The sequence below is a fragment of the Tinamus guttatus genome, unplaced genomic scaffold (assembly GCF_059628265.1).
Source record: "Tinamus guttatus ecotype Peru unplaced genomic scaffold, ASM5962826v1 Tinamus_guttatus_pri_ptg000211l, whole genome shotgun sequence".
Classification (NCBI taxonomy): domain Eukaryota; kingdom Metazoa; phylum Chordata; class Aves; order Tinamiformes; family Tinamidae; genus Tinamus; species Tinamus guttatus.
Genome location: NW_028288745.1, coordinates 9,535,847 through 9,561,175, shown reverse-complemented (window position 1 = coordinate 9,561,175; position 25,329 = coordinate 9,535,847). Strand labels below are relative to the sequence as shown.

The following is a 25,329-nucleotide window of genomic DNA, read 5'->3' as shown; positions in this document are numbered from 1 at the left end:
TACGAGATCGCTGCAGTCGCAGACTGCGGGCTTTGTTAGTGGTTCCAGATCTTGATCCAAAAATAAGCTGGTGAGACAGATGGGAAAGTGGGAAGCTGGAATTACTAAATGCAGAAAATGAAAGCTTTGGGGTAATCTTGATTGCAATTTTTCAAGCTTTCATGCATTTAATTTCCTTTGAAATTGAAATCTCAGAATTTTCTTATGGTTCTGTATTTTTAATTTTGATGTCAGAAGCTTTTTAAACATTTTTATAAATTTGATGATATTAAAGGACAATTGGATGCTTTTTCTTGGCCATACTGAAATTTACAAATCATTGAGCTGTCATTAATAAAACAAAGGGTTTGATTCTGCTGTTGCCAATAGATTATTGTAACAGATGGGCAATACAAAGCAGACAAATTTTGTTAAATAAAAACATAAATAAGTTAACTTTGTTCCTTGCAACCTGATGATGAATTTTGTTAGGATATACTAGTGTGCTTTGTGAACTATTACAGAAATATTTATTTGCTTTCACGGAGGCATTTAAAGAATTTTTAAATCATTATAATTAATCTCTGTCACCACTGTACAGTGCAGCTGTTCTGTTCACTAACCTGTTAAACAAGAAATGTTGTCATTTTGAGTGAGATCTTTTGTTGTGGTCAAATATAAGCTACAGGAGTAAACCTAGTGTCATTTTCCAGGCTTGTATATTCATCTGATATAAATCTTAAAGAAGCTGAAGAAGTAGCTATGATGAAAAAAATACTGGGACCCAAATTAATAAAAGAAAATGAGAATGCTGCTCTTCAGAACACTCAGAATACAAATGTAAATTGTCTTGGAGATAACAAAAGAACAACTGCTAAGCAGGATTCTGTAAGTGGAGCAAAAGAAATTGCTTGTTTGCCTTGCACTGAAGAAGAAAATCCCGTAGTTAATGCAGAAAGCGAGGAAGCTAGAACAGGTGGGTTTGGATTTTTCTTTTTAAAATATTCTCAGAACTGTTATGGATCTAAAAATGTGAGAAAAGGTTACAGCTATTGTTGTAAGCCGACTACTACGGATATTCATATATTGTGCTCCACTTTATTCTTTCACATCATGAAAAAAATGAATTGCTATACAAGTTTGGCTGGAGTAGTTCCCAGACCAGTAGAAACCTGACACCACATCAGACATTGGGCATTTATATCTGCAGCAGTCCAAACTTTTCTCTGTAATTCAGCAAACTTGATTCGTAAGAGTCAAATATTTCAAATCATCTATGCTCTGACAGTAGCCTCGTCTACACAGGAAGAACTAAAAATAACTCTTTCCCCTGCCACCTGCAGGTAATTCCAAGCTAGAAACTGCATCTGAATTAGGAGAAGACTTAATGATGCTCTACAAGAAGTGTTGTTGTCCAGATATTACTATTTGTGTAGAAGGCAAAGAGTTTCAAGCTCACAGGTACATTCATTAAATATTTAGCATGAAGTATTTCAGCAGACATCCTTGTAAAATAAAACACTGCTGGTGCCATCTATCCAGTAAATTATTGCCAATGTTGTTTTCTGCTGATGTTCTGTTCAGAGGTGTGAACTGTTTCATTTTTCAGGTTTTATCTCAGAGGTGGACATACTTTGCTACTAATGCAGATTTCTTTTGTTAGCTGAAATTATTCTGAAAATAATTGAGTTTTAGTACTTTTAAGGCTTGTATGCTCATGTAATTAGTATAAAGTTGTGTATAAATACTAGGTGTTCTTTGCTAACATTTTAAAAGATCTGTGCTTTCTGGAGAAAACAAAAAAAACGTAATTAACATATATTTATTATTTCTAAATAAGGTTACCATATCTTTAGAAATATTCAGGAATTGGAATATTTTTAGCTCTTCAGAATCCGTGCGCACAGTCTGATTTTACTTTTTTTTACTCCAGCCAAGCAGATGTAATAGAGCTCTTTCTTCAGAGGACAGCAGTCTTTATTAGCTCTAAAGTTCCACACCATGTAAAAATTGTAATTTCTAGCTAAGAAAGCAAATTAAAGAAGCAATATCTTTTTTTTTTCTTACTTGTATGTTTGATGTTTGTATTTGAGATAGCAAACTGGAGAGCTAATTTTTTTGTTTATATTGCATTTATTTATAAAACTAAGAGAGCTGATCAAAAAAAGTCCACTTTCAGTGTTTTCTCAGTGCACACCCATGGGAGGGTTTATATTAATTACATTACACATATCCCTACAGAAGATATGGGGACATAGTGATCATAATGGTGAGCTTGCTTTTGTTTTTAATCATAAGATGGGGATATTTTCAGAATTCCCAAAATGGATTGCAGTCAGACATGGCACTTTTCTCTCTCGTCTGTAGGAAGGCATGTTCTCAGCTTCACAGTTGTGAGAAACAAATACTTCAATGCAAAAAGAAACTCCATCAGAATATTCAGTGAACAGAGCTTCTTCAGTTTAGGCCGCTTACTGCCTGCAGCCAATGTAGCTATTCTAGTCAGAATATCATGGCAGTAAATCAGAGATTTACAGGCTGTTTTGAAACAGATGCAAGGTTTAATTGTTTGAGCACCACATCATGTGAGCAGTAGGAATCGGTAAAGGAAGGCTAATTTTGGTTATATTCGTGGTGACAACACCTACATGATTGATTTATTTTGAGAGGTTTCTCATATTGCAGGATGTAATACATGCATAAAGTATTAAACCACTTATTTCAGTAGTCCTTGTTTTTTTCCGTGAAGCCCTATAAGTTTCTAAGAGATGCTGTATAGTACAAGGAGGAATGATATGAGAGAGTTATGTCTCATCAGTGCTTTGCTGTAATGTCTAAAGAGTCTGTACTTAGCAATACAACTTCTTCAGTAAAAAATCTGTAGCACAAATTCTGCCAAGTTCAGATAATTTTACTTCAGGCATTTGGTATGTTCATGTTAGGTATGTTGATTTATTTTATAAATTATTATTTTATCACTGTTGTATGTTACATGCCTGTGGATAGTATGAGTAGCCTTTTTAATTTAAAATGAATTCTTGAAATATTCCTTTCAATTATGCTTATCCTTATAGTTGATCTAACCCTGGTCATTACTAAACTAATTTGTAGCAGACTGATAATATTAGAGACACAGTATTTCACATCTTCATGATACTTATTACTGCATTTTGTAAGAACAAGAAAGTGCGTGTGTGCACAAGTGCAGAATTTCCCATATCCAGAGCTGTGCTATAATGCTCTTGTAAGCATGGACATATTTAAATCCGATGTGAAACATTCTGTACAAGTGTAATTACTGCTGGCTGAGTCACTGGAGTGATGTGTGAGAAATGTCAACTGAGACTTTCAAAGAAGAAAGGAGAGTTATAAAAGAACCCAGAGTAAAAAATAGAAAAAAAATGGTTAAAATTTTCTTCTTCCTATACAAAAATGAGCATTCTGATATATTTTGTGAACCAACAGATATAAAACATCTAAAAGAGAGTATTCTCATGCAGCTTTTTTTTAAGAACATTTACCTACTACAGAAAATAAGTAACGAAGTCATTTTATAAATAATCAGAAGCTTAGTAGGTGTCATAAAAAATTGCATGTATGAGAATACCATCTCCAGCTATAGTAGGCCAAATAGAATGTATAAAGACTGACACTGTCACTGGTAAAAATGTGCAAGGTTAAAATCAAAAGCAGGTTTTTTTTTGCTCTTCTATTTCTACCTCAAGAAAAGAAGTCTCTGCCGCAAAGGTCTCTTGAACAATCTAGCACTGATAGAGATGTTGAGCTAGATAAATTCCTGGCCTTTATTGTCTTTCACGGAAGTAGTAGTAAATCAGGTTAGCCTCTTTATATCCTGTTATGCCTTTTGAATATGGAAATACAGAGTAATAGTCTGAACAAAGGTATTTGAAAGTTCTTCTCAAATAGGGCTGGAAACAAATCATACTGCTGGTTATGTTAGCATCAAGTTTATTTCATCTTTAATATGTGCCAGTTAGGTGGGCAGTTTAATACTTACCTTTTCATTTTAATAAATAGATTTTTTTTTAGTACAAATGGAATTTGTGGTAGAGCTTAAAATGATAAAGCTAAAACAGTGCTGTGTGTACACATATGTGCATATATATACAGCTGATATATACTATTATTTTGTAAATAAAGTGGGATAAATAGATTTGCAATTTCATATCATATAAGAAGAGAATGCTTGTGGCAATAGGCTTCTCTGTGAATGTTAGTCACACTAGAAGCAAGCTTTAACTGGGAAATCTAGCATACCAACCTTTCTCTTTTCTTTAGCATGTTATGAAATTCTAAACATTCTGGAAGAAAAGGCATGCAGTATGCAATGACAGCTTAATGTGTAGAGGGCAAAGATTTAAGTCAACATTATCAAAGAGTTTCATAATAAATATTTGTATCTAGTGGAATAATATTTACTTTTTGTCTCTCTCAGGGCCATTTTATGTGCCAGATCTAGTTACTTTGCTGCGATGTTGAGTGGAAGTTGGGCTGAAAGCTCCCAAGAGCGCATCACTCTTCAAGGGTAAGTGTTGTCTTTGCAAGTCACATGGGAGCAAAGGTAGGTGATTTAAAATCACTGCAAATACACAGCAACTGTGCTGCTTACAGAGCGCTGGAGATTAATGTGCCTTGACGTGCTGTTCGGGGTGATATATTTCCTGAACAGTATTTTGACTTCAGTACAAAACAATGTTCAAAATGCATTTGTTAATATTGTCAGAAGGAACAGGAAAGAAGTTTTATTTTGTCTAAAAGAGAGTACTACCCTTTTTATAGAGCACGTTTTAGTATTCACAGACTATTTTGCCCTTCTCCTACTTGCCTCATGTCACAGATGTTGTGGAAAAGTACCACAAAAGACTGGATAGTGTAATTTATTTTCATGGCTCTTTGTAAAATAAGAGAATCCTATTTATGACAAAATGACAAACATCCGTATTTCGTAAATAGTGTTAAATAATGATATTTCAGTATCATATACCAAAATACTTAGTACTAGCATGCTTGTTTCTAGTGACTTTGAATACAAGTACTGAAAATAACTGAGCTGTGAGTGTAGGATGAATACTTAGGACTTTGTAGATAAACTGGGGATCAATTTATTTCTTTTCAATATCACAAAAATCAATCAAAAGATTTTGATTTTCCAGTAAAAGCAAGCTAATAATGTTAGCTCTTTTGGTTTGTGTGATATTGGTCAATTCAGCTTTTTTCACAGAGAATCATGTGCCTTGCAATGCTGCAAAATGTTTGCTTTATTTTAATATAAAATCGCTTGGCCAAGTGGTTCTTTCTGGTATTTTCATTATCTTCTCTCTGTCATATTTTTATTATTGCATTACTGTAGAATCATAACTTTTTTTTTGGTTGATTTGCTTATTTTTGAATGCTGGTAAAAATAATACCCTTTAAATGTAATAGATTGCTTAGCTTTTATGCTATATGCAGTATGTGTTTTAGAGGTTGGTGGTCAACGGTTATTCTGGTATTTCTCTCCCTGAAATTGATTTTCATATTTATCAAAGAAATTTTAATCTTTTTTTTCCAGTAAAAGCTTTCTCCTGTAAGTACTTAATCCTTATACAAGTATATTGTCAGGCCAAATTCTTGTAATTTCCAATATTAAGATTCATCTCCATTGACTGTAACTTTTCTAGTTCATTTTTCTGCTTTGTGCATATTTTCATCCTGTCTTTTTAAACACTTATAAATAAAGTACATATGGCTTACTCTGAAATAATGAAAATTCTGTATAGGATAACAGCTGTCAAGACAGCAGGGAAACTCCTCCTTGCAGATTTTATGGCTAGCCTGTGTCTAATATATAGAGAGACAACTGTGGTGATTTTGCTGCTTAGCATGTTGCAACCATTTTTTTTCTTTTGTTTTCAGTCATCAATGTCTGTTGCTTAAACGTAGCTAGTGTTTTGAAGGGTCTGAGCTGGATTTGCCTGGCTAGCTTATATTAATGTACACTGCATTGAAAATTACACATTGAGATATACATATGTAAGTACAATGATGTACTTTTAGAAGATTGTCCATCATGTAAAAATACATATTCTGGGCCTCTGTCCATTCTGGGGCTGGAGCAATGCAGAGAAGCAACTGGCAATTTTGTGAAGTGCTTTCAGGTTTCTTCTCCTTATTTATTTTGAATACAGCCATAGAGACTGTCTCTCTTCTGAGATGAAACTTTTCTCCTTAGCACTGTAATAGAACTATTAAGTGTATTTTTATTGAATCTATTCCTAAAACCAAGAATTAAAATAATAGAATGATTTTGAGATGTACAGTTACTTAACAATTCAGTCATTACTAGTAAAGAAGATTTAATTAAAAAAGAGACTTTCCTCCATATAATCAGAATAAATAATCTAGAGTTTAGGTAATTATTACAGATATTATTAGTATATGGTGCTATTTTGCTTATGACTAATCTCAAAGATTTAAAGTATCGTAAAGTTTTACCAAGACTGCTGAGTAGCTAACAACCCATAATGCCATCCCTTAGATAAAGTATTTCCTGCCTCCAAGACTACTGCAATGTAAAATTATCAGGTCGTTTACCTTCCATTCACTGAAAGGCTTTATGATGTATTAGCCCTTTGACCAATTACTTTGGCTAAAAAAGTGATAGCTTTTATTCTGTATATGTCTTTATTTCCAGTGATGTTTTTCTTTCTTTTTTTCCTTTGCAGCATAAACCATATAGAAATGAGTGTCATCTTGCATTTTATATATGGAGGTATTCTGGACTTTCCAGACAAAGTTGATGCTGGGTATATGTCAACTTCCAGTTATTTTTAGATGCAGTTTATACCTGTTCTGTTTTCTCTCAGTTATATCAAAAGAAGACTTCTAGAAAACATCTAGTATAAATAAGACAAAGATGTCAAATGTGATCATTATATCTAAGCATACTTGAGGACATTCTAAAAATAAAACTGTTGAAGAAATCTTGTTTACTCAGCAGCTACTGGAAAAAGTGGGCCAGTAATTTTTGGAATATTATATGAGAAAAGTAGCAAGCAATGTAACTGTTAACTTTTTTTCTGCCATAGTTTCTAATCTTTTAAGTTTCTAATCTACAGTAATTCTAAACCAATTAAATTACTTCTGAAATGTATAACTGCTTCCTGAAATAATTTATATATCATCTATTGAACTTTGCAAAATATTTAAACCCTACAGTTTCTGAATTTTAGAAATTTGTTAGTAAAAGCTTATCTAAAATATAGTAGTGTTTATAATGCACCACAGTGTCAACATTTAAAACAGTAATTGATATAGAAAATAATTCTATGCTATTGATTAGTATATAAAATTAATAGTTTGTTCACTGAGCATTTTTAGTATTCAGAAGTGATACAATTCTCAGATACTATGTCATTAATAACATTTTATGTAACCCTTAGAAAGAAAAATTATGAAAAGCCAAAACTGCTAGTACAGATATACTTTCATTTGCTCTCTTTAAAATAAAGAGAAAGTGAGAGTCTTCTCGACATTTTTTCAAGCAGTTATTGAGGCTTACTTTTATGTTGATTGGAATCAGTGGTTGGGTAGACTATTTTTAGGTTGATAAATGTCCCTGTTTGAAGATTCTTCTTTGGAGAGTTTCACACACGGTTACCAGTTTATTGCCTGTACTAACTTCTGATTGAACAGACAAGTGAAATATAGTGTGTGAATTGTCTTATAAGCAAAATGTACATATCAAAATGTAGGGTTTTGTTTTGGTTTTGATTCCTCTTATTACTGCTTTTTCTTTAGCCACATATTGGGTATTGCAGATATGTATGGGCTAGATGGACTGAAAGAAGTAGCTATCTACATTTTGAAGAGAGATTACTGCAATTTTTTCCAAAAGGTAAGTCTAGATCTATGAATTCTCATGCTACTTTATCATCCACAAAGCCAAAGGGAAGAACTGTGATTCTGTAGTTACAGATCACAGTGACGGGATCACTTGCTGTGCGGCCAAGGGTTAGCTTGAATCAGCAGACCCTGTTCTTCTGTGTAGAGCTGTTACATTCACTGAGATTGCAGCTGAGAGCAAGCCTGGATATCCTCCCCTTACGGGAACTTGCCATCTGCCCCTGATGAAAAGCAGTATTCCATTGCATCACTTAAACTTGTATTAAATTATATGGACTCTAATACAGTCCGGTGCATATATAACTTGTTCATAATTGGAGTGCAATTATGGAAATACTGTATATTTATGTATCAGATGTAATGGGCATATATTTTTAAAATACTTTTGTTCAATTTAAGAATCTAAAAATATACAACTGTTTAAAGTTGAGCCTTTTTCTGCATTAGGCTCGTTAGGCTGAATGCTACATTTTTGACGTGTATGCTGGCAGATCACTTCCCTGTTCTGCACAAAGGCAAACGAACTTAAATCCTGTGGTAGCTCTCAGTACTTCTGACTGATCTGAAGATTTTGTACTCCTGTACAGTTTGTATAAGTAAGAATGTACAATAATTGTGACAATTTTCAAACAACTGTAGCCTATTCCTGGAAAACCGCAACCTGTACTTGAATGCATGGCTATTGCTCATTCATTGGGAGTGGAAAACCTATATGCTCCTTGCATGAAGTAAGTAAAATAAAATAAAATGAAGTTTATCTTTTCTATTTCTCTGTTCACAGTTAAAATCAATTTATTTTGAAAGATTGAATTTATTAAATTTTCAAGGTTTTTACTTTTTTTCTCATAATATTTTATTGAGATCACTTAACATTAACAAGGGAAGATCGAAAATTGTTTCATCTGTTTCTTACCTGAAAAAGATTTTTTTTCCCCTCAACAGATGGGTACAAAAACATTTTGCCAAGTGTTTGTCAGAGAGAAGCTTTGCCAATTTACCTGCTGAACTTCAAAACAACTGTCTTGTTATGTTGATTCAGTCTTTGGTAAGTAGTATATGGTGTGCTTCATATAAAAATATGTAAATTTTTGCTTTTAGCTCTGCAGAGTAATTCAAGAGATAATAAATGCAGTATTAAATTTGTAGTACATTAATTATGGTATATAAAGATCTCATTAAAATAACAATTTAAGAACAGATTTTGATGTGCAGATGTAGTTGCTATGCTTCATGTAGCATAGTCTAATGAAAATCATGCACAAGTCCAGCATAATAATACAAAGCAGTTTAGTAAATACAGTTGTGCTGTCATAGCACAGCATCGTGTATTCGGACACACAGGCACATGAATTTACTCTTTTCAGTAACATTGAGGGTGGGGTGCCAAATGGTAGCATTTGTGATTCCCTTTTCCTCTTTACCTATATTCTGATCTGGAAAGGTAGGATGGTGGATTTTTTTGTTTTTGTTTTTTTGTAGACTTCAAGTGATCATTGACTACCACTGATCAGAAGTCACCTATTCATAGTCAAGCTAATCTTTCAAAATAAAGTAACAGGACAGTGCATGTATGCATATTTTCTATTGTACATATGATGATGTTGAATTTATCCTTCAAAGCTAATCATTCACTCTTTGTAGTACATTTATATATACTTATGTAATTATAATCTCAGTTTAGATCTACCTAAACTTATTTATTTCTGAATCATGTTAAGGATTGCTATGTGAGTGGACTAAGTTGACTTAAAGCAACTGCTTTGAACTTAACCCATTAACAGAAAATTTGGTCTGGCAGACTGTAGCTATAGCTGTTACAACAAAGTATGTTGCTATTATAATAGATCAGTACACTACATTGTTCCTACTATATGTACGCATATATACACCTCTGTGGCCATACATATGTCTACATCATGTATAGTAGTAGAACTGAACTACTAGAGTAGTTTCAGTTCAGGTTCTCGCAGATCAATCCATTTTGATATATGAGTCTTCGTGGTTGCGCCAGCACCATTGCTCAAGTAGTTCAGATATGTAATGTAAAGACAGTGCACTGTAGATGCAGCTCCAGTATCACCCTAATGTGACAGTTGTCAGGAAGCATAAAGTTAAAGCCAAGCCACCTTAGGCCTCTCTTCCCCTCTCTGCCAATTATAATATGTCAAGAGACATTTTGCTAGTTTAACATTAGTGTGGCTGGGTCTTCGCAAGATCCACCCATATTTTATGGACTGATGCATAGAAAGGTCTTAGAACTGCAAGTTTAAAACAAAGCCTCTTCTGCCCACAGAACAGTTCTGTTGCCTGAACACTTCACTCTGAGGCCTTGTGGCACCAAGTCCAAAAATATGTAGAATTTACTGTGTAGTTTTTCCAACTCAGAATCTGCAAAAACGCTTCAAGTTCTCAAAAGAGAAAGAAGAAAGGTCCAGCATTAATTTTAGAGGGGCTACTATATGTTTTACAATCCCTTTTAAAGTCGTCTGTTGTATAACTTGTACTTAATACTTGTAACTTAGTAGTTACATCCAGTTAAATAGTATGAGCCTTTTGCTTCTCATTTTCTAAAACAAGCTACTGTATTTTTCTAGGACATAAAAGGATCTTCTCCATTCAGTTTCTTCAGGTCTGATTTGCATTTCGTGTTCAGGTTTGCAATATACACATAGTTGAAAAATACCATAAATGCTACTGAGAGCTTGATCGCCCATCTTCAGCAGGCAAAATGGAAGCACTAGATTTCCAGGGTTTTGCTTTAGCTTTTAAAGTGTAGATATAATGTCCTGAATTATCAAAATCCATTTTTATTTAAATAAAGAAAACTAATACATGGTTAGATATTTGTGTAACTGAACAGAACTGGTATTATAAGCAGCAATTCTTTACATGGTTACTCTGCAATAGGTTAACTTCTCTTTTTATTTTAAGAACCACAAGAATGCTCCTTTCCTTTTGATGGAAAGTGACCGGTTGATCTGCAGCCTTCCTCAAGTGAAATGGACTGAGAAAGCTGTTGCCTTGGCATCTAGGCTACAGGAAGAATGCATAGCCTTTATTGTGGCAAACTTCCTACATATAGTGAAAAATGAAGGCTTTTATAGTTTTTTGCAGGTAAAAATCCCCCCAAGTTGTTGTATGATGGTGCAATAAAAATGCCTGTATAAAAATGCATGCATAAAAAACATATAAAAATAAAAATGTATTTACACTTTTGGTAGTTCAGGCTGCTACATAATCAGATTTTTGTTGTTCTAAGGTATGTTTAAATGGAAATTTAATAAAGAATTAAGCATTTTTATCAGTGATATTTTGAAGTAAATTAAGGGCTAATGCTGCGTTCATATATATGCTTAAGGCATGCAGAAATTCCAGTGAATTTAGTGGGACAATTTCTGTGTTTCACAGAGAAAAGTATATGCGTAAGCTTCCCACAAGTTTCCATAACACTGAGTCCCCCCCAAATGACAGTTAGAACTCACCTAATCATCTGCCAAGTTATTTTTCCCCATGAACAATTTTTAATAAGTAGCAAATTAGAAATATTAAGTATGAAGTTGTTAAAACATTTTGGATTCAGAATTGTGTGTAGCTTTAAATTCATCACAGGCTGTATGTTCCTCAAGTTTGGGTTAACCAGAGGTCTGGAGGGGGAAGGGGTATGGAATAGGTACCCAGGAAAATGCTGGGCCTCTGGCACACTTCCCACACTGATGTGAGAGCAGCCCTTTCTGTTCAGCAGGGCTTCTGCATACAAAGTACACGCTTGTTTTAAATGGCTGCCTTTGTTGTTTCCTCAGGCACAGGCAATGAGCAGCGAACCTGACCTTCTAGAACTAATTTTTAATGCAATTGAAAGAAGTATTAATACTGAAAATAGCTGCTTGCTTCTTGTAGCTGTGGATATATTGTTGAACTCCACAAATGTGAAAGAGATGGTAGGTATTACAATACAAAGTGCTTGAAGGAAAAGATATACTGGTATTGTTTCGTGTAAGGATTCAAATCAGATGACGCAGATTGAGCTCAGGTGACTCAGTCCTGCAATGGGATGAACAGAGAAAGGCACTAGCCTCAGTCCAAAGTCCTGCTGGAACCGCAGAAAATATGGGCGGTAGTTCATGGATAATTGCACTTTTTTTTTCTTCTTTTTTTTTTCCTCCCCTTAAGCCCTACCTGCTCTGATCCTTGCTGTCATTTTAAGCTTGTGATGCGGGAAGGCTAAGATGCTCAATGCTCTTACCTACTGGGAAGAGAGCTTATTCTCTGTCTGTCTGCATGTCTGTCTGTCTGTCTCTTTTTCCTTGCTGGGTAAAAAACACAGAACAGTTGCTTTTGTTTAAAATTCCATCCTGTGAAGTAAGGGAGTGTCTTAATCTGGTGTCTGTATTTTTGGACTGGGGGAGGTGTCTGTCTCTGGGTAACATGCTGTGTATTTTTCCACAATTAGAATAATGAATAATAATATTTAAGATGTGGCTGAATGTAATGCGGGAAATAATTTATGAATAATATGACACACTGATTAAAATCCAGAATGATACTATCAGCAGAAAAAAAGAAAAATAAATGCAAAATGAATTACTGCAATCTGGTGCTGGTGTAGATCATCTTGGTAAAAGCAATGAAAATTTAATCAGATACATTATTTTTCCCCAGAGTATTTGACCTTGTTGTGACATAGCTGATAGTAAAGTGCTATTAAGGAGTCCATTTAAAAAAAAAAAAAAAAAGGAATGTTGTGTTTTTTCAGTGCTTTAGCATGCCTAGCATGGTTTGACTTCAAAGTATTGTAAAAATTACAGTGATGGGCAATATGCTTTCAAAAACAGCATCTCTATCTACCAGGCCATCATGAAATGTAAGTGATGACATCATTGATCTAGCTTAGGGAGTAAGTAGATTCTGAAAGGAATAATGACTGGTTGCTATGACAATGTGCCTCTCGCCAGCTGCTGATTTGTTGCTTGAACACAGGGTTTTACGTGCAAGATCCAGGCTCTGCGTGATAAGCTCTGGGTCTTCCTGGTTCAGTCTTTCTATGCTGTTCGTCACACAGAAAGCTGGAAGCTGATGAAGCCAGATCATCAACAAAAAATAGAGGCAGGTATGTGCGGTGTCCAAGGGCATTATAGCTGTTTAATAATCTGTTTAGTATACAAAAATTAGGCAGTATCGGGGGAGCTAGGAAAAAAATGTGGCAAGATTTGTGGTACTCGAATTCTAATTTCTGAAGTGGAGTTTCAGAACTGAAAGCAAAATAGCGTGCTTAGCTAGCTGCAGACAGGGAAATCAGCACCTCATTTTCGGTGAATAGGTCTCTCTTGTCTGTTCCTTTTTTCCCCTCTCCTGGGAGTGTATACAATAGCAACTAAAGACATGCAGATTGATTCAGTTCGTGTTTACAGCTACTCTAAATTATAGAAAATATTGCAGTAGGACTTAACCTGCCTTCTTTTTAAAGAGATCTGCCTCCTTTTTAAGGAGATGAGCACTGTGGATGAATTAAGTCTGCACAAAGCTGATTATCAGTTCCAGCAGTTCTATGAATTCGGTTTCTACTTTTTATTGGATTTTTATATAATTGCATAAATATTGCTTGTCTCTCACATAATGGTATCTCGTGGGCTGTGAGTATATGCAGATGGCTGGACTGCACAGTTGGTTGGTATTGTGATATTGTGTCTGCTGCCGTAGAGCCCCTAAGGAGCTGCATCGTGGTCTCTAAAAATTTGAACAGGCAGTACTTCAGCTTCCAGCAAAAAGGAGTTTTTGTTCTGAACACTTCTTTGTTTTGAAGTACTCAAATATTCTGAGGGTGCAGAACAGATGACAGGATTAGGTTTATGGTGGAGTACTAGCTTTGTTAGAAAAAAAATGTCCTGGACACTTCTGTCCGTTCAAATGACTTGATTCAAAGAAAGGGTAAACACTTGAATGTCCTTTTTGTTGAAGACATAAGCATTTAGAATATTGATAGTAATAAAATGATTTATGCTTGCAGGGGGATTAAAATTTTATTCGAGAATTACATGTGGGAGAAAGATACAGTGTCAGTCTTTGTAAGCGTGATTTAGGGGTGTAGCCAAGCGAGGCTCATTGCTACTTTATAGAACAGGTTTATGATTTCTTCCTGGATTATAAAGACCTTCAGAAGCTGGCGTTTTTCTTTTCCTTTTTTTTTTTCTTTTCCTTTTTTTTTTTAATTTGTTTGCATCATTCTTCTAAATTATGTTTAGGCTTTTTTACATTAGAGTTTTCAGTGGAGTGGGGGAAAAAAAAGCCTGTGGTTTGCCATTAGTTGTCTGAACTCCATCTTGCCAGAAATTATTTTATCATTGAGATTATAACTCAGAACTGTGATACATTTTATTTGTAAACAGACTGACTGGAATGTTTGGATGAATTATCTACTTTTAATTGTAGGTGAAGGGATTATGCAATACTGTCAGACTAATTTTAATCTTCAGGTGAAATCTGTCCGGGGTAATTTAAATCAACTTTCATCTTACAGATTGCTACTGGTGGTTTATTCTTTAAGGATTTAGCCTATATAGAATTAGCACACTATAAAGGAAAAATGACAAAATATTATGGTTTTGTTCATTCACAACATTTTTTTTATGTTGTCCCAGGCACAAGTCTGTATGGATTTTGTGTAACATACTGCGTGCATTAATGTGCAGAGTCATTGTTGGGAAAAGCGTTAGATCCCTGTGGTGCCATTTTCAGCCTATCTTTTTTTCTGTGATTTTTATGGACCTATATAAAATCACTTTTAGTATCTCAAATGAGAATTCAGCAGAATTTTCTTCTTACTGTTATACATGCATATGTCTTTGTATGTATGTTTGGTATATCAGAGTATGACAGACTTGAGTGCTTCCTTTTAATCTTTTTTTTTTTGGTAAAACCTTTTTCCAACTGGAACATTAATACAAACAAAGAATCCTTATTGATTTTGGGTCTGTACAGTATCTATAAATATCCTTTTTGTACTCTACAAGCATGATTGATTCAAAGGCTTTAAAATTGAAATCGCTTCCCTCCCAAAGAACAGTCAAAAAAAAAAAAAAGGGCATTCACTGCCTTGAAAATTTCACATGACAATCATAAGATAACTCGTGGCATTAAGCTGTATGCTGACTAAAGACATATTATCATGTACATCTGCCTTTAGAACTTCTGCAAAGGTTGAAAGTCTCTTTTTTTGGGAGGTAAATTTTGTATGCATTTTCAAAGACCTCAGTTCACTGCAAGCCTTGCGTGAACTAAGCCTGAGGAAGAAGTGGAGCTTATCATGGAGATGGGGAAGCAGAAGAGTTAAACGACTTGCCTATGGTCGCATGACCTCACTACAGACACCACGTTTTTTGTGCTAAACATAAACACGTATTTCTCCATTTAACATTTGCATGTCAGTAAAAATAGCTTTTCCAGAATAATTACAGGGCCTAAAGAATTGCTTTCGATGTTTCAGATCCTATTAATTGAGTAGGCTGGACTGTTGGCTGTGTCTCATTCCTCTTCTGCATAATAGTAAATAAGATACTTTTTTCCCTTCTATAGCTGCTTTTGACAAAGGTGATGATCGAAGACTTGGCAAAAAACCTGTATTCAGCAGCTCACAGGTAAACATGTACATCCAAGTATTAAAAGTACTTAAATGCTTGTAAATTTTACTGTTTTCCTTGTTACGTTTTACTTCAATGTTCATAATTCATATTAATGGAATTTTTTTGAAAGTTTACATAGAAATCATTGAAATCGGTAATGTCCATTATTGGAAGGTTATTGAGGACACAGTCCTATGCTCTACTACATTTTAAAATGAACAAGCCCAAATAAATAGTTCAAAAAGGAATTTGTGTTCAGAAACTCACATTCCCCTGTTGCTACGTAATGAAACTGATCTCTCTTTCCCAAAGCAAATGGTTTGGTGCTGAGCTAATGAATCTCTGGGATTGTCACAAGCATCACAGCACAATCTGTGATACTCCCTGCTCTGAAATAATACATTTCAGTGTTCTCATTCTAAATAATACATAACTATTCGGTAGAAAAAATAGTATGGATTTTATATGATTTGATCATAAGGGTTGGATGCAATGTAATTATTTTTGGTATCACAAAATTTCATTTCATTCATTTAATAATTTGAATTCCATAAATTACCTGAGAAATGCAGAACAAATTGCAGTAGCTAGTGGATAATTTTAGTAACGGTGTAAAAACTCCCTGTATCTCATATATTTCAAATGAAATTTTGATTTTGTGTTTATAATTCATAGTATTTATTCTTTTTTGGAAATGTGTGTATATATAACTCAAAAAAAGTTTCTTTCAGCTGACACTAATCATGTAAATAATGCAGAAAAATCTGTCCAATGTAAAATTGGGATTTTGTTCACACGTTTCCATATCCTCTATATAGAGCCGTATCGCACAAGAGATTTACTGGGCACTGCAGTTAGTTTCTATCCTCGAAAGCCTGTAATCTGAGCTGAAAAGAAACACATATATATGTCTATAAATTTATTTTATATATATGTAAAAATGTCTATGCCCAATCTTGTTTTAGATTCATATACTGCCAAAATTTTATCTGTGTTTCAAAAACAAAAGATTATGGATGGTTCAGTTGAATAATTTTTTTTTTCCTCCATTCTTTCTTTCTTTGGTTGTTTTTTTCCTAGCTAAACAAATCCATTAGTGAATCAGTTGGCATAAAGAATACATTCTGGACAGAACAAGGCAGGAAAGATTGCTGGGGAGATACTTCCACTAATCAGGATAAAATGAAATCTGATGGATTAGGAGCATCTGGACATACATCAAGCACCAATAGAAACACTGCTAATAAGGCTTCAAAGAATGAGGATGTAAAGGGGAAAGATGGCAAAAAAACAGTTTCCAAGATTACTAAAGATTCAAAACCTGGAGAAAAAGTTTCTTCACCAAAGGCCAGAGCTGTTATAAAGCCAAAAATAGAAAATAATGGGAATGTAAAAGCTGAAAGTTTGCTTTCCAAGCAAGATGTTGAAAAGGCATCATCTGCAAGTGGACAGAAAAATTCAGGAAGTGGCAAAGGACTAAAGAACCAAGAGGGGAAAATCGCAGGTGCCAGACCTAAAGTGCTGACGGGAACCTCGAGTGTGCAGGTCAAAATCAAACCACTGAAAAAAACCACAGGGAAGGAATCTCCCTCCTCCCTAGCTGGAGCAGGAGCTTCCAGCAAATCAACACATTCAAGCGTGGATATCCAGACTGCCAGTGAACAGACAGAAGAACAGAAAGAGGATAAATCGGTAGAAGAAGAAAAAAGAAATACTGGTAATTTAAAATTTAAAAAAAGAAAAAGTATTAATCCCGTCTGGTTACAGGTTGGTCATACGCTGAAATACAGCTTAGGGAATTCAGGAAACAAAGAACTATTCTAGACTAGTAGCGTTCCCATCTTCCCGTATAAATGAATATTAACTTCAATTAAGAATATTAAATTTCTCCTCTATTAAACTTCATTTTGTGATGTTTTGAAAAAGTCTATCATCAGCATGTGGCCATGTAACATGGTGAAGTCTTCCAGGTTTAGCATCTACAGTTTTCAATATCTCACTTATATATATTGGAATTTCTTCAGTATTTGTATGCCATACATTTTCTCCCTTAACTTTGACTTTACTTTACTATAGGGAAAACAAAGTCGTTGTTGAAGACATCAAATGGACTCATCAACAACAAAAAAAAGACTGAGCTTGAAGCTAATGTTGGAGCAAGCAGGTTTGTTACAATTCAGTATGCTACTTATATGTATGTATATGAAAGGTTTGGGTGTTTGTTTTTTTTTTTTCCTCATTTGACCTTTTATACTTGCTGCTAAGTTAATTTATTTTTTTTTAACCTAAGAATACTTCTAAGAACAGTTGTCTGTTGTACATTGCTAGCAAAAATATTAGTGAGCTATTGGAAACGCTGTTGTAAAGATAAAACCTTGTTTTCCTTTGTGTTTGTTTGATACTAATCATTCTGATGTTGTTATAGGTCATTCAGAATTCTACATACTGGACTGTTCTGATTATACAAGGCTGTAAAATTGTCACCTCTGGAATAGCTTAGATTGAATTACAAAAACACTGGACAGGAAGACAGTTGAGACCTTGTAAAACTGGTTATTTTCACGTATACATAAACACGTATATATGCATTTCTTCTCAAAAGAGAAAAGAAATTATTAATCTTAGGTTGCATTTTCCTTATTTTCATTATATATTTGTGCATATTAAAATAGATCTATTGTTTAAATCTCATGAAACATTTATGGATCTTAAGGTACAAATCTAAAAATAACGCATATATTTTGTTCCCAGTGTGACAAAAAAATCAACTGGAAAAGGGTGTAATGAACAAAACGTGCAAACTGTTCTGAAGAAAAAAGGGACTGTGAGTAGCAATTCTGTAACTCAGCAAAAGGCGCAGAACACACCTATCAATTCTCCCAAAAACCAAGGTAAAGTTTCAGCAAAACAGTGCTCCATTGTTATGCAAAGCTTTGCACTATTTTTTAGCACAAAAATTTGGCAATATCTTCTGAACAATTCTGTTTATTTCCATGTTTCATTTTTGCTGACAGCCCTAAACTGTAAAATATAAATGAATGTGTGTCAACTTCATAATAATTAAACAAGCAGAAACATCCACCAACTGGCAGTGAAGGCTGCCTCTAATCTGCTCTGCAGTCCTTCATTTTGATGATACTTCTGCACTTAGAGCCACCACTGAGTTCAATAGTAATTCTATATATCAAACATTTATAGTATGTAGAGTATTAAAGATTCACCACTAGCTTTCTAAATAAACATTTAGGTTAAAAAGAATCTTGTGTACCGGTTTAATGCTTCCTTTATTTTTTTTTATTGTTACAGGGAAGTAGTTGCAATAACTGTATTATAAAATTACATAGAAGACGTAATCTACACAAATATTTTAAAATCAGTCATACACAAGCACATAAGCTACAGTCAAGAGAATCATTCTATTGTTGGAACTACCACTAGAATTTAATTTCCTTATGCATTGTTTGCATTGTTAGATTATACCTTCCTCTTTTTTTTTTTTTTTTTTTTTTGATCACCCTAGTTGTAGCTCTACTGTTACTTGTTTACGCCATGAACTTAGTTCTTGATTTCAAAAGTATGGGAAATTATATTCTAGACTACAGAGAATGATCTGCTGTGAAACAATGCAAAATGTTAAGGATGGAATCGTTTTTAACCATTTTAATATCAGTTTGACTGACTGAGGTGGGGGAAAAAGTGTTCAAGTTAAATGTATTATGATATATAAAACACAGGTCCTGTCAATTTGTGGTCATTAAAGAGCTTGCAGCATTTTCTAACAGGGCAAGGATATTAATTCTAGTTTTCTAATTGTATTGTAACTAATGAAATTATATTCTGCCTACTTTCATTTCCTCTGCAATATAAATTGAATACAGTGCTCATCACTTCCTGTGCTAAACTGCACTATTAGATAGTTGCTGCTTTCTACTCCAGTGATGACTGCGTCAGTGACAGGTGAAGTAACTCTTTTGTGTACAGTCTGTACAGTGCTTTAGTTTCCCAGATGGCATATAAATGAAAGATGATATTTTTGTCCAGTGTTAGTATTTAAGATCTTAATTTTTAATTCTTTCGTAATTCTTAAATCCATTAGCACAAGAAGTTAAATAACTATTACTCAAGTGACATAAATTGTACACTTTGACTGAAATGTACAAACTTTACATTGATGATTTTTTTTCTCCTATTTGTTAGGATCTCAGGTGGGATCACCAAATTCACTGAAATCAGGAATGTCTCCAAAACAAAATGAAGAAAAATGTGTTATACAACATCTGTCTCAGACAACACTTTCAGAAAAAAATCCTTCAACTAAGAAAAAGAGCATTAAACAGGTGCAAACACCTGTAGCAAAAGTCTCTGCAAAAATAATAATGTCTAAAACTCAGACTCCATCAAAGCATGGTGAGAGTATGAACAATAAAGACACAAAATTGAAAACAGCTGGGCAAGCTCTATTAAAATCACAGTCCTCTGCCCAAAAACATTCAAGAAGTGAATCTCCTGTTGTCCAGAAGACTATTCACACCTCTGAGCACAGAGCTTCAGGACAGAAACTTGAAAAACATATGGCTGATGCTGTTCAGCTTCATAATAACGAATGCAGCTCTGCAAAGCAGAATGAATGTGTGAAGTCTTTGGTGGCAGAAGGCAAAGGAGATGTACTTTCGGAATCCCGTCAACATGATAAACAGAAATTATTGAATCCTCCCGACAGTGGGGAATACAAATTACAATCTGATTCTTCTTCTCCTCTAATTACCGAACAAACTATTCTGAAAACGAATGTTTCTGTCCAAAATGAAGTGGAAGCAAAACACATATGTGGAGATGCAATTGAAATTAAACAGCTTAAAGATGCAAAAACAGATGGGAATATTCCTGAATTTCACTGTCACGCCGAGTCTACTAGTGATGGATACTCAGACTTTTCCAAGGAAAGCAATCAAAAGGCTGCTGCTTCAGGAGAAAGGGTGACACATTCAGAAGCAACAAAAGTCTATGCTGAAAAAAGTAATGCATTAAACGCAGAAATGGGTCTTACCCAGGGTGAAAATATTTTACCAAACTTCTCTAAAAGGATATCCAATAAAGAGGATGAAATATCATCTCAAATTAATACAAAGGGATTTCTGACAGCTGATGAGTCATGTGATAGATCAGCCTTGACTGAATATAAATCACTTAAAGAAGATTTACATGATATTTCAAAATGTACCACTGAACAAGCAACAGAAAAATGTTCACTTAATTACATAGAGCCTATAGATGCTACAGAAATGCCAGAAAACCATGAAAATGCAGAAATTCCCTTTGTGGACCACTGGAGCACAGGGACACTCGATCCAAAAGAGAGTCCTGAATCAGATACTGGCAGTGCAACCACATCCTCTGATGATATAAAACCACGATCAGAAGATTATGATGCTGGAGGCTCTCAGGATGATGAAGGATCCAATGAAAGAGGGATTTCCAAATGTAGCACTATGTTATGCCATGATTTTCTTGGGAGAAGCAGCAGTGATACAAGTACACCTGAGGAATTAAAAATTTATGACAGCAGCCTAAGAATAGAAGTGAAAATGAAAAAAGAGGGTTCTGATGTATTCCGTGTTAATTCAACAAGTGATGATGAAATACCAAGAAAAAGATCTGAGATCTGGTCACATCAAGAAAGTGCAAGAAGGACCAATACTAGAGAAAGTGAAAGCTCTACTTTTGGCAATGCACAGTTTACTCAGGAAACAGACCAGGTTTCCTCTTCTGCTGATGAAACTGAGGAGGACAGGTCTGAAGCAGAAAACGTTACAGAAAACTTTCCTTCATCGGATGTACCCACTCAGCAGTTTCAAGGAATTGATAATTTGGCTTTTGAAGATGCAACAGAAAATAATACTGCAAGTCAGGAGTTTTCTAAAGGTAAAAATTTCAAACGATCCGTTTTACTTTCAGTAGATGAATGTGAAGAATTGGGATCAGATGATAGACTAGAAGCTCCTACATCACGTCAGCATTCAGTAGATTCTCTTACTCCTTCAGATGTATTTGACAGTGTTTCTCATGAGCATCACGGGCCAGCTTTTTATTCAAGATACTCATTGGAGATTGAAGATGGATTCCTGGACTGCAAACAGCATAAGGACAGAGACAACAGACTGGATAACAGTGAAAGTTCCCTTCTTTGTGATACTGAGATTCCAGGAAAGGAGAATCAAGGTGCTTCAATGACTGGAGAAGACTGTCCAGAGAAGGGGTATTCTGCAGCCAGTTGGTGTCCACCAGCAGAAAAGCAAAAAGTAAATATGAAAAATGAATTGGCTAGTGAATTTCAGCAGTGCAATAAATACTTAGACAATGATGCAAAATCACAAGAAAGGCCATGTCATCTAGATCTTCATCACAGAGATGCTGATTCTGATCTGCAAAAGAGCAGCTCTATAAAACCTGTAGAACCCGATAAGAATCAATTACTGGCTCAGGAAGGTCAAGTGAGAGACAGTCAACCAGCAACTACTGAATACGCTAATACTGATTTACTTCCAGGTAATGTACAGAAATAGAAACATTCAGTCATTCGAAAGCAAATTAATAGGGAAAACATTGGCAGTTTGTCTGAATCCTGAACTGAAGTAATTTTGGTTGAAAAAATACATTACATACTTTAAAGTATTTCACATGAGTGCAGAAGGCTTGTCTGTTTGAAATATCCATAAATACCCAGCTGTTAATAAGAAACTTGACTACTACAAGACAACAGATTTTATGTAATGCTAAAAGGAAGACTGGACACAGTTGTCTGTAGTTCAGTTATTTTTGATCCAATCTAACAATGACAGCATCAACTTTTGATGGAAATTCAGTATTTGTTTTGTCGCTTGACATATAGTATGTCTGAATGGGATGTGCAATAACTACAGTAATAATCTTTAACTAAAGCGCACTGAACTGTTTACTTAACAGCTATATGCATTACTGTTGTAAATTATTTATATATTATATTATACACAAAATTGGATCCTTCTCCCGCTGAATATAATTGAATATTTGCCATATACATCAGTGGGAGCAGGTCTGAAGTCTAATTTAGTGTTTTTGAGGTGTCTTACAATTCTAAATTTTACCAGTAAAAGCTAATTTCCTAAAAGAGAGATTATACTTAGAACTAATAATTATATACAGAAAAGTTCTAACTTGTTTAACATAGATGATTACTTGTCTACTTGTTTGTGTTTTGTCTTCTTTGTATCAGTAATTCAGTTTATCCCACCAAAAATATACAATAGTGCTGATAACTATTGTGTATTCAAGAGTAATGAAATGCTGATGATGACCTATGTTCAGCTACACTACAGAAGAAGATATTAAAAGCTCTACTATTTTTTTTGTTTGCTTGCTCTTGCCTGCAGCTGCCCTTGCATGTGCAGTATAGAAATAGCCTGTCAATAAATTATTTTGTTTTTAATTCTTTTCTAAGCTGACATAGTGTAAGTCACCATTCAGTAATCATTCTCTATTAATTCCCTCCATGCACCTGCTGGTCCAAATTTAATTTGTGTAGTAAATGAAAAACTTCATGTGCATTAAATGTATACTTACATAGCTTGTCACTTTCTGTATCAGAAACTTTATAATGGAGGCTTACTGTTAATTACCAGTGGTGATTACTGCTTTAATTTATAAACCGTGCTTTGTTTTTTATATAGGAAATAAGTTGCCTCAATTTTTGTCTTATTTTGTATTACTTCCCCCATTCCCCTTTTTTTAACCTGGTTGGAATGACCTTCCTGAATGAGTTAAATTTTGCTCTACACAGCCCTGAGGGGAAGATCATCCACAATTTTTACATTGTACAGTATTGTGAATTATTTCAGGAGACATAGATGATTATGACACAATGGCACAAACCTGCATGTATGAACATCGACCTCCAAAAACCCTTTCTCCAATATATGAGATGGATGTTGGAGAAGCAATTGAGCAGAGGATGGATTCGGAAACAGCAGATCTAGATGTGGATTTCGAAGATCAGCAATTTGCAGAACAGGATTGGACTCTTCTCAGGCAATTATTATCTGAGCAGGACTCAAATATAGGTTTCAAAAACTCTGTTCCTGAAGACCTTAATTTAGCACAATGTCTTATCAATCAGACACTGTTTCTGGCAAGAGATGGTTCGAATCCTCAGGGTACATCACAAGTTGACACTTTCAGTAGGTGGACTGAAATAATGTCTCCACTTGATGATTCTTCAGCAAGCATTACAGTGGCAAGCTTTTCATCTGAAGACTGTTCTTCTCCTCAAGGGGAATGGACAATCCTTGAACTGGAAACCCATCATTAAGGTGATTAAATGTTTGCAAATGGACTCCAATCCATTTCCCAAATCTATTTTTGATGTGCTGTTTCCATACAATAATTAAATACTGCATCAGTCAAGAACATGCAATTCTTGATACTGAGGCAATCTTTCTGATGTGAGGAGGTAAATACATTAATTTATAAACTAGATTTAATCACAAGTACCATAATTTTTCAAGGCTTAAATGTATGTCTTTTTCTAAAATCAATTTTGAGCATGTATTTTCTAGACTTGTTAGAAAAAACAGATGATTTGAAAGAAAAATCTAGGGTTCTCCTCTCCCTTTTATACTCCTTTCTGCCATTTAATGTTCTAATTGAGCAAGAATTTAAAGATGACTCCAGAACTAGTAGAGCTCTTCCCCCTCCTTTTTTTTTTCTTTATATGGTGACTTGATTTTACAACAATAAAGATTTAGAACAGTTGTGTCAAAAGGTGATGTGTGCCAACACTGCTTTAAATAACAGAAAGGTATAGTTGTGTTTACAGAGAATGTTTGAATATGAATCTGCTTTGGGCTTTATTAATATGAGCAGCTTGTTCCGTCTCTCTCTTCCAGATTTGATTTTTGTATTTTGGGGGGGTTTTTTTGCTTAGAAGTTTCCAATAATTTTTTTAATTTGTCTTTTGTTCAAAAATAAGATTTCAGCAATCTAGGAAGGACACCATTTCTTAGAAAAGTACATATTTTAATGATATTTTTAATGACAGTGCGTGTATTCAGAGGAGCTGGCAGGATGCAGACTCTGTTCTAAAGACAATAGGGTTAGTATCTCCAAAAGTGTATTTCATTCTGAAGTACTGATAGAAAAAATCTGGTCCCTGCTACATCAGAAATCTGACTTGCATGAGAAGTATCTTTGGGCTTCAGTTCACTACACTTGCACTCTTTTGTGACTGAGGCAGGGCAAAATTATCATGGATTTAGTTTTGTTTATTTTCATATATGCTACATTTTTGTAAGGGAAACAGGGTTTTTCTATCTTTCCATCTTCATTAGTATCTTTCAAGTGTAACTTTTATATGTAGACTAAGTGTTAACGATTTTTCTGATGAAGGAGAGTAAAATGGAAAACACTTCTCAGTGTTGCTCATTCTGCTGTTTCTGCCTATTAAGTTGTGCGTGGACAAGACTGACATGACGGGAAAGAGGGAAGTCAGAAAACAATTGTAAGTCAAAACTCTTCCTGAAACAATCAGGTTTGTGAGTTGTTTTGGTTTTTTTTCCTCCCTCAGCAAAGGTTAAAAAAGCCTTCCGAGATACTTGTGTTATGGAAATAGTAAACCTTACCTTCCACACAGCTATAGAGGAAGTGTTTTACCTCCTCTTAGTCATTAAAAGGAGTAGCATCATCAAAATTGGGTAACAGATGGCAGGAAAAAGATACTGATTTTGTTGTTATTAAATCTATGTAAGATAAGTGCCCAACTTACACTAGCCATAACCACAGATAACACGATCAGTTT

At 34.6% G+C, this 25,329-nt stretch overlaps 1 protein-coding gene across 2 annotated transcripts; it reads left to right on the top strand.

Moving 5' to 3' along the window:
- Positions 1 to 1,301: 1,301 nt before the first annotated feature.
- Positions 1,302 to 24,299, top strand: BTBD8 (BTB domain containing 8). 2 transcript variants are annotated; one of them, XM_088524537.1, is made up of 15 exons: positions 1,302 to 1,440; positions 4,436 to 4,525; positions 6,705 to 6,785; positions 7,780 to 7,876; positions 8,524 to 8,612; positions 8,827 to 8,929; positions 10,816 to 10,998; positions 11,685 to 11,822; positions 12,862 to 12,991; positions 15,454 to 15,515; positions 16,581 to 17,217; positions 17,577 to 17,664; positions 18,252 to 18,391; positions 19,698 to 22,046; positions 23,375 to 24,299. In XM_088524537.1, the coding sequence occupies exons 1-15, from the start codon at positions 1,367 to 1,369 to the stop codon at positions 23,842 to 23,844; spliced, it is 4,731 nt and encodes a 1,576-aa protein (XP_088380663.1). In that variant the 5' UTR covers positions 1,302 to 1,366; the 3' UTR covers positions 23,845 to 24,299. The 2 variants fall into 2 exon arrangements, with proteins under 2 accessions (XP_088380663.1, XP_010221195.2); XM_010222893.2 differs by lacking the exon at positions 1,302 to 1,440 and having other exon boundaries at positions 4,469 to 4,525; positions 7,800 to 7,876.
- The last annotated feature ends 1,030 nt before the right edge of the window (positions 24,300 to 25,329 follow it).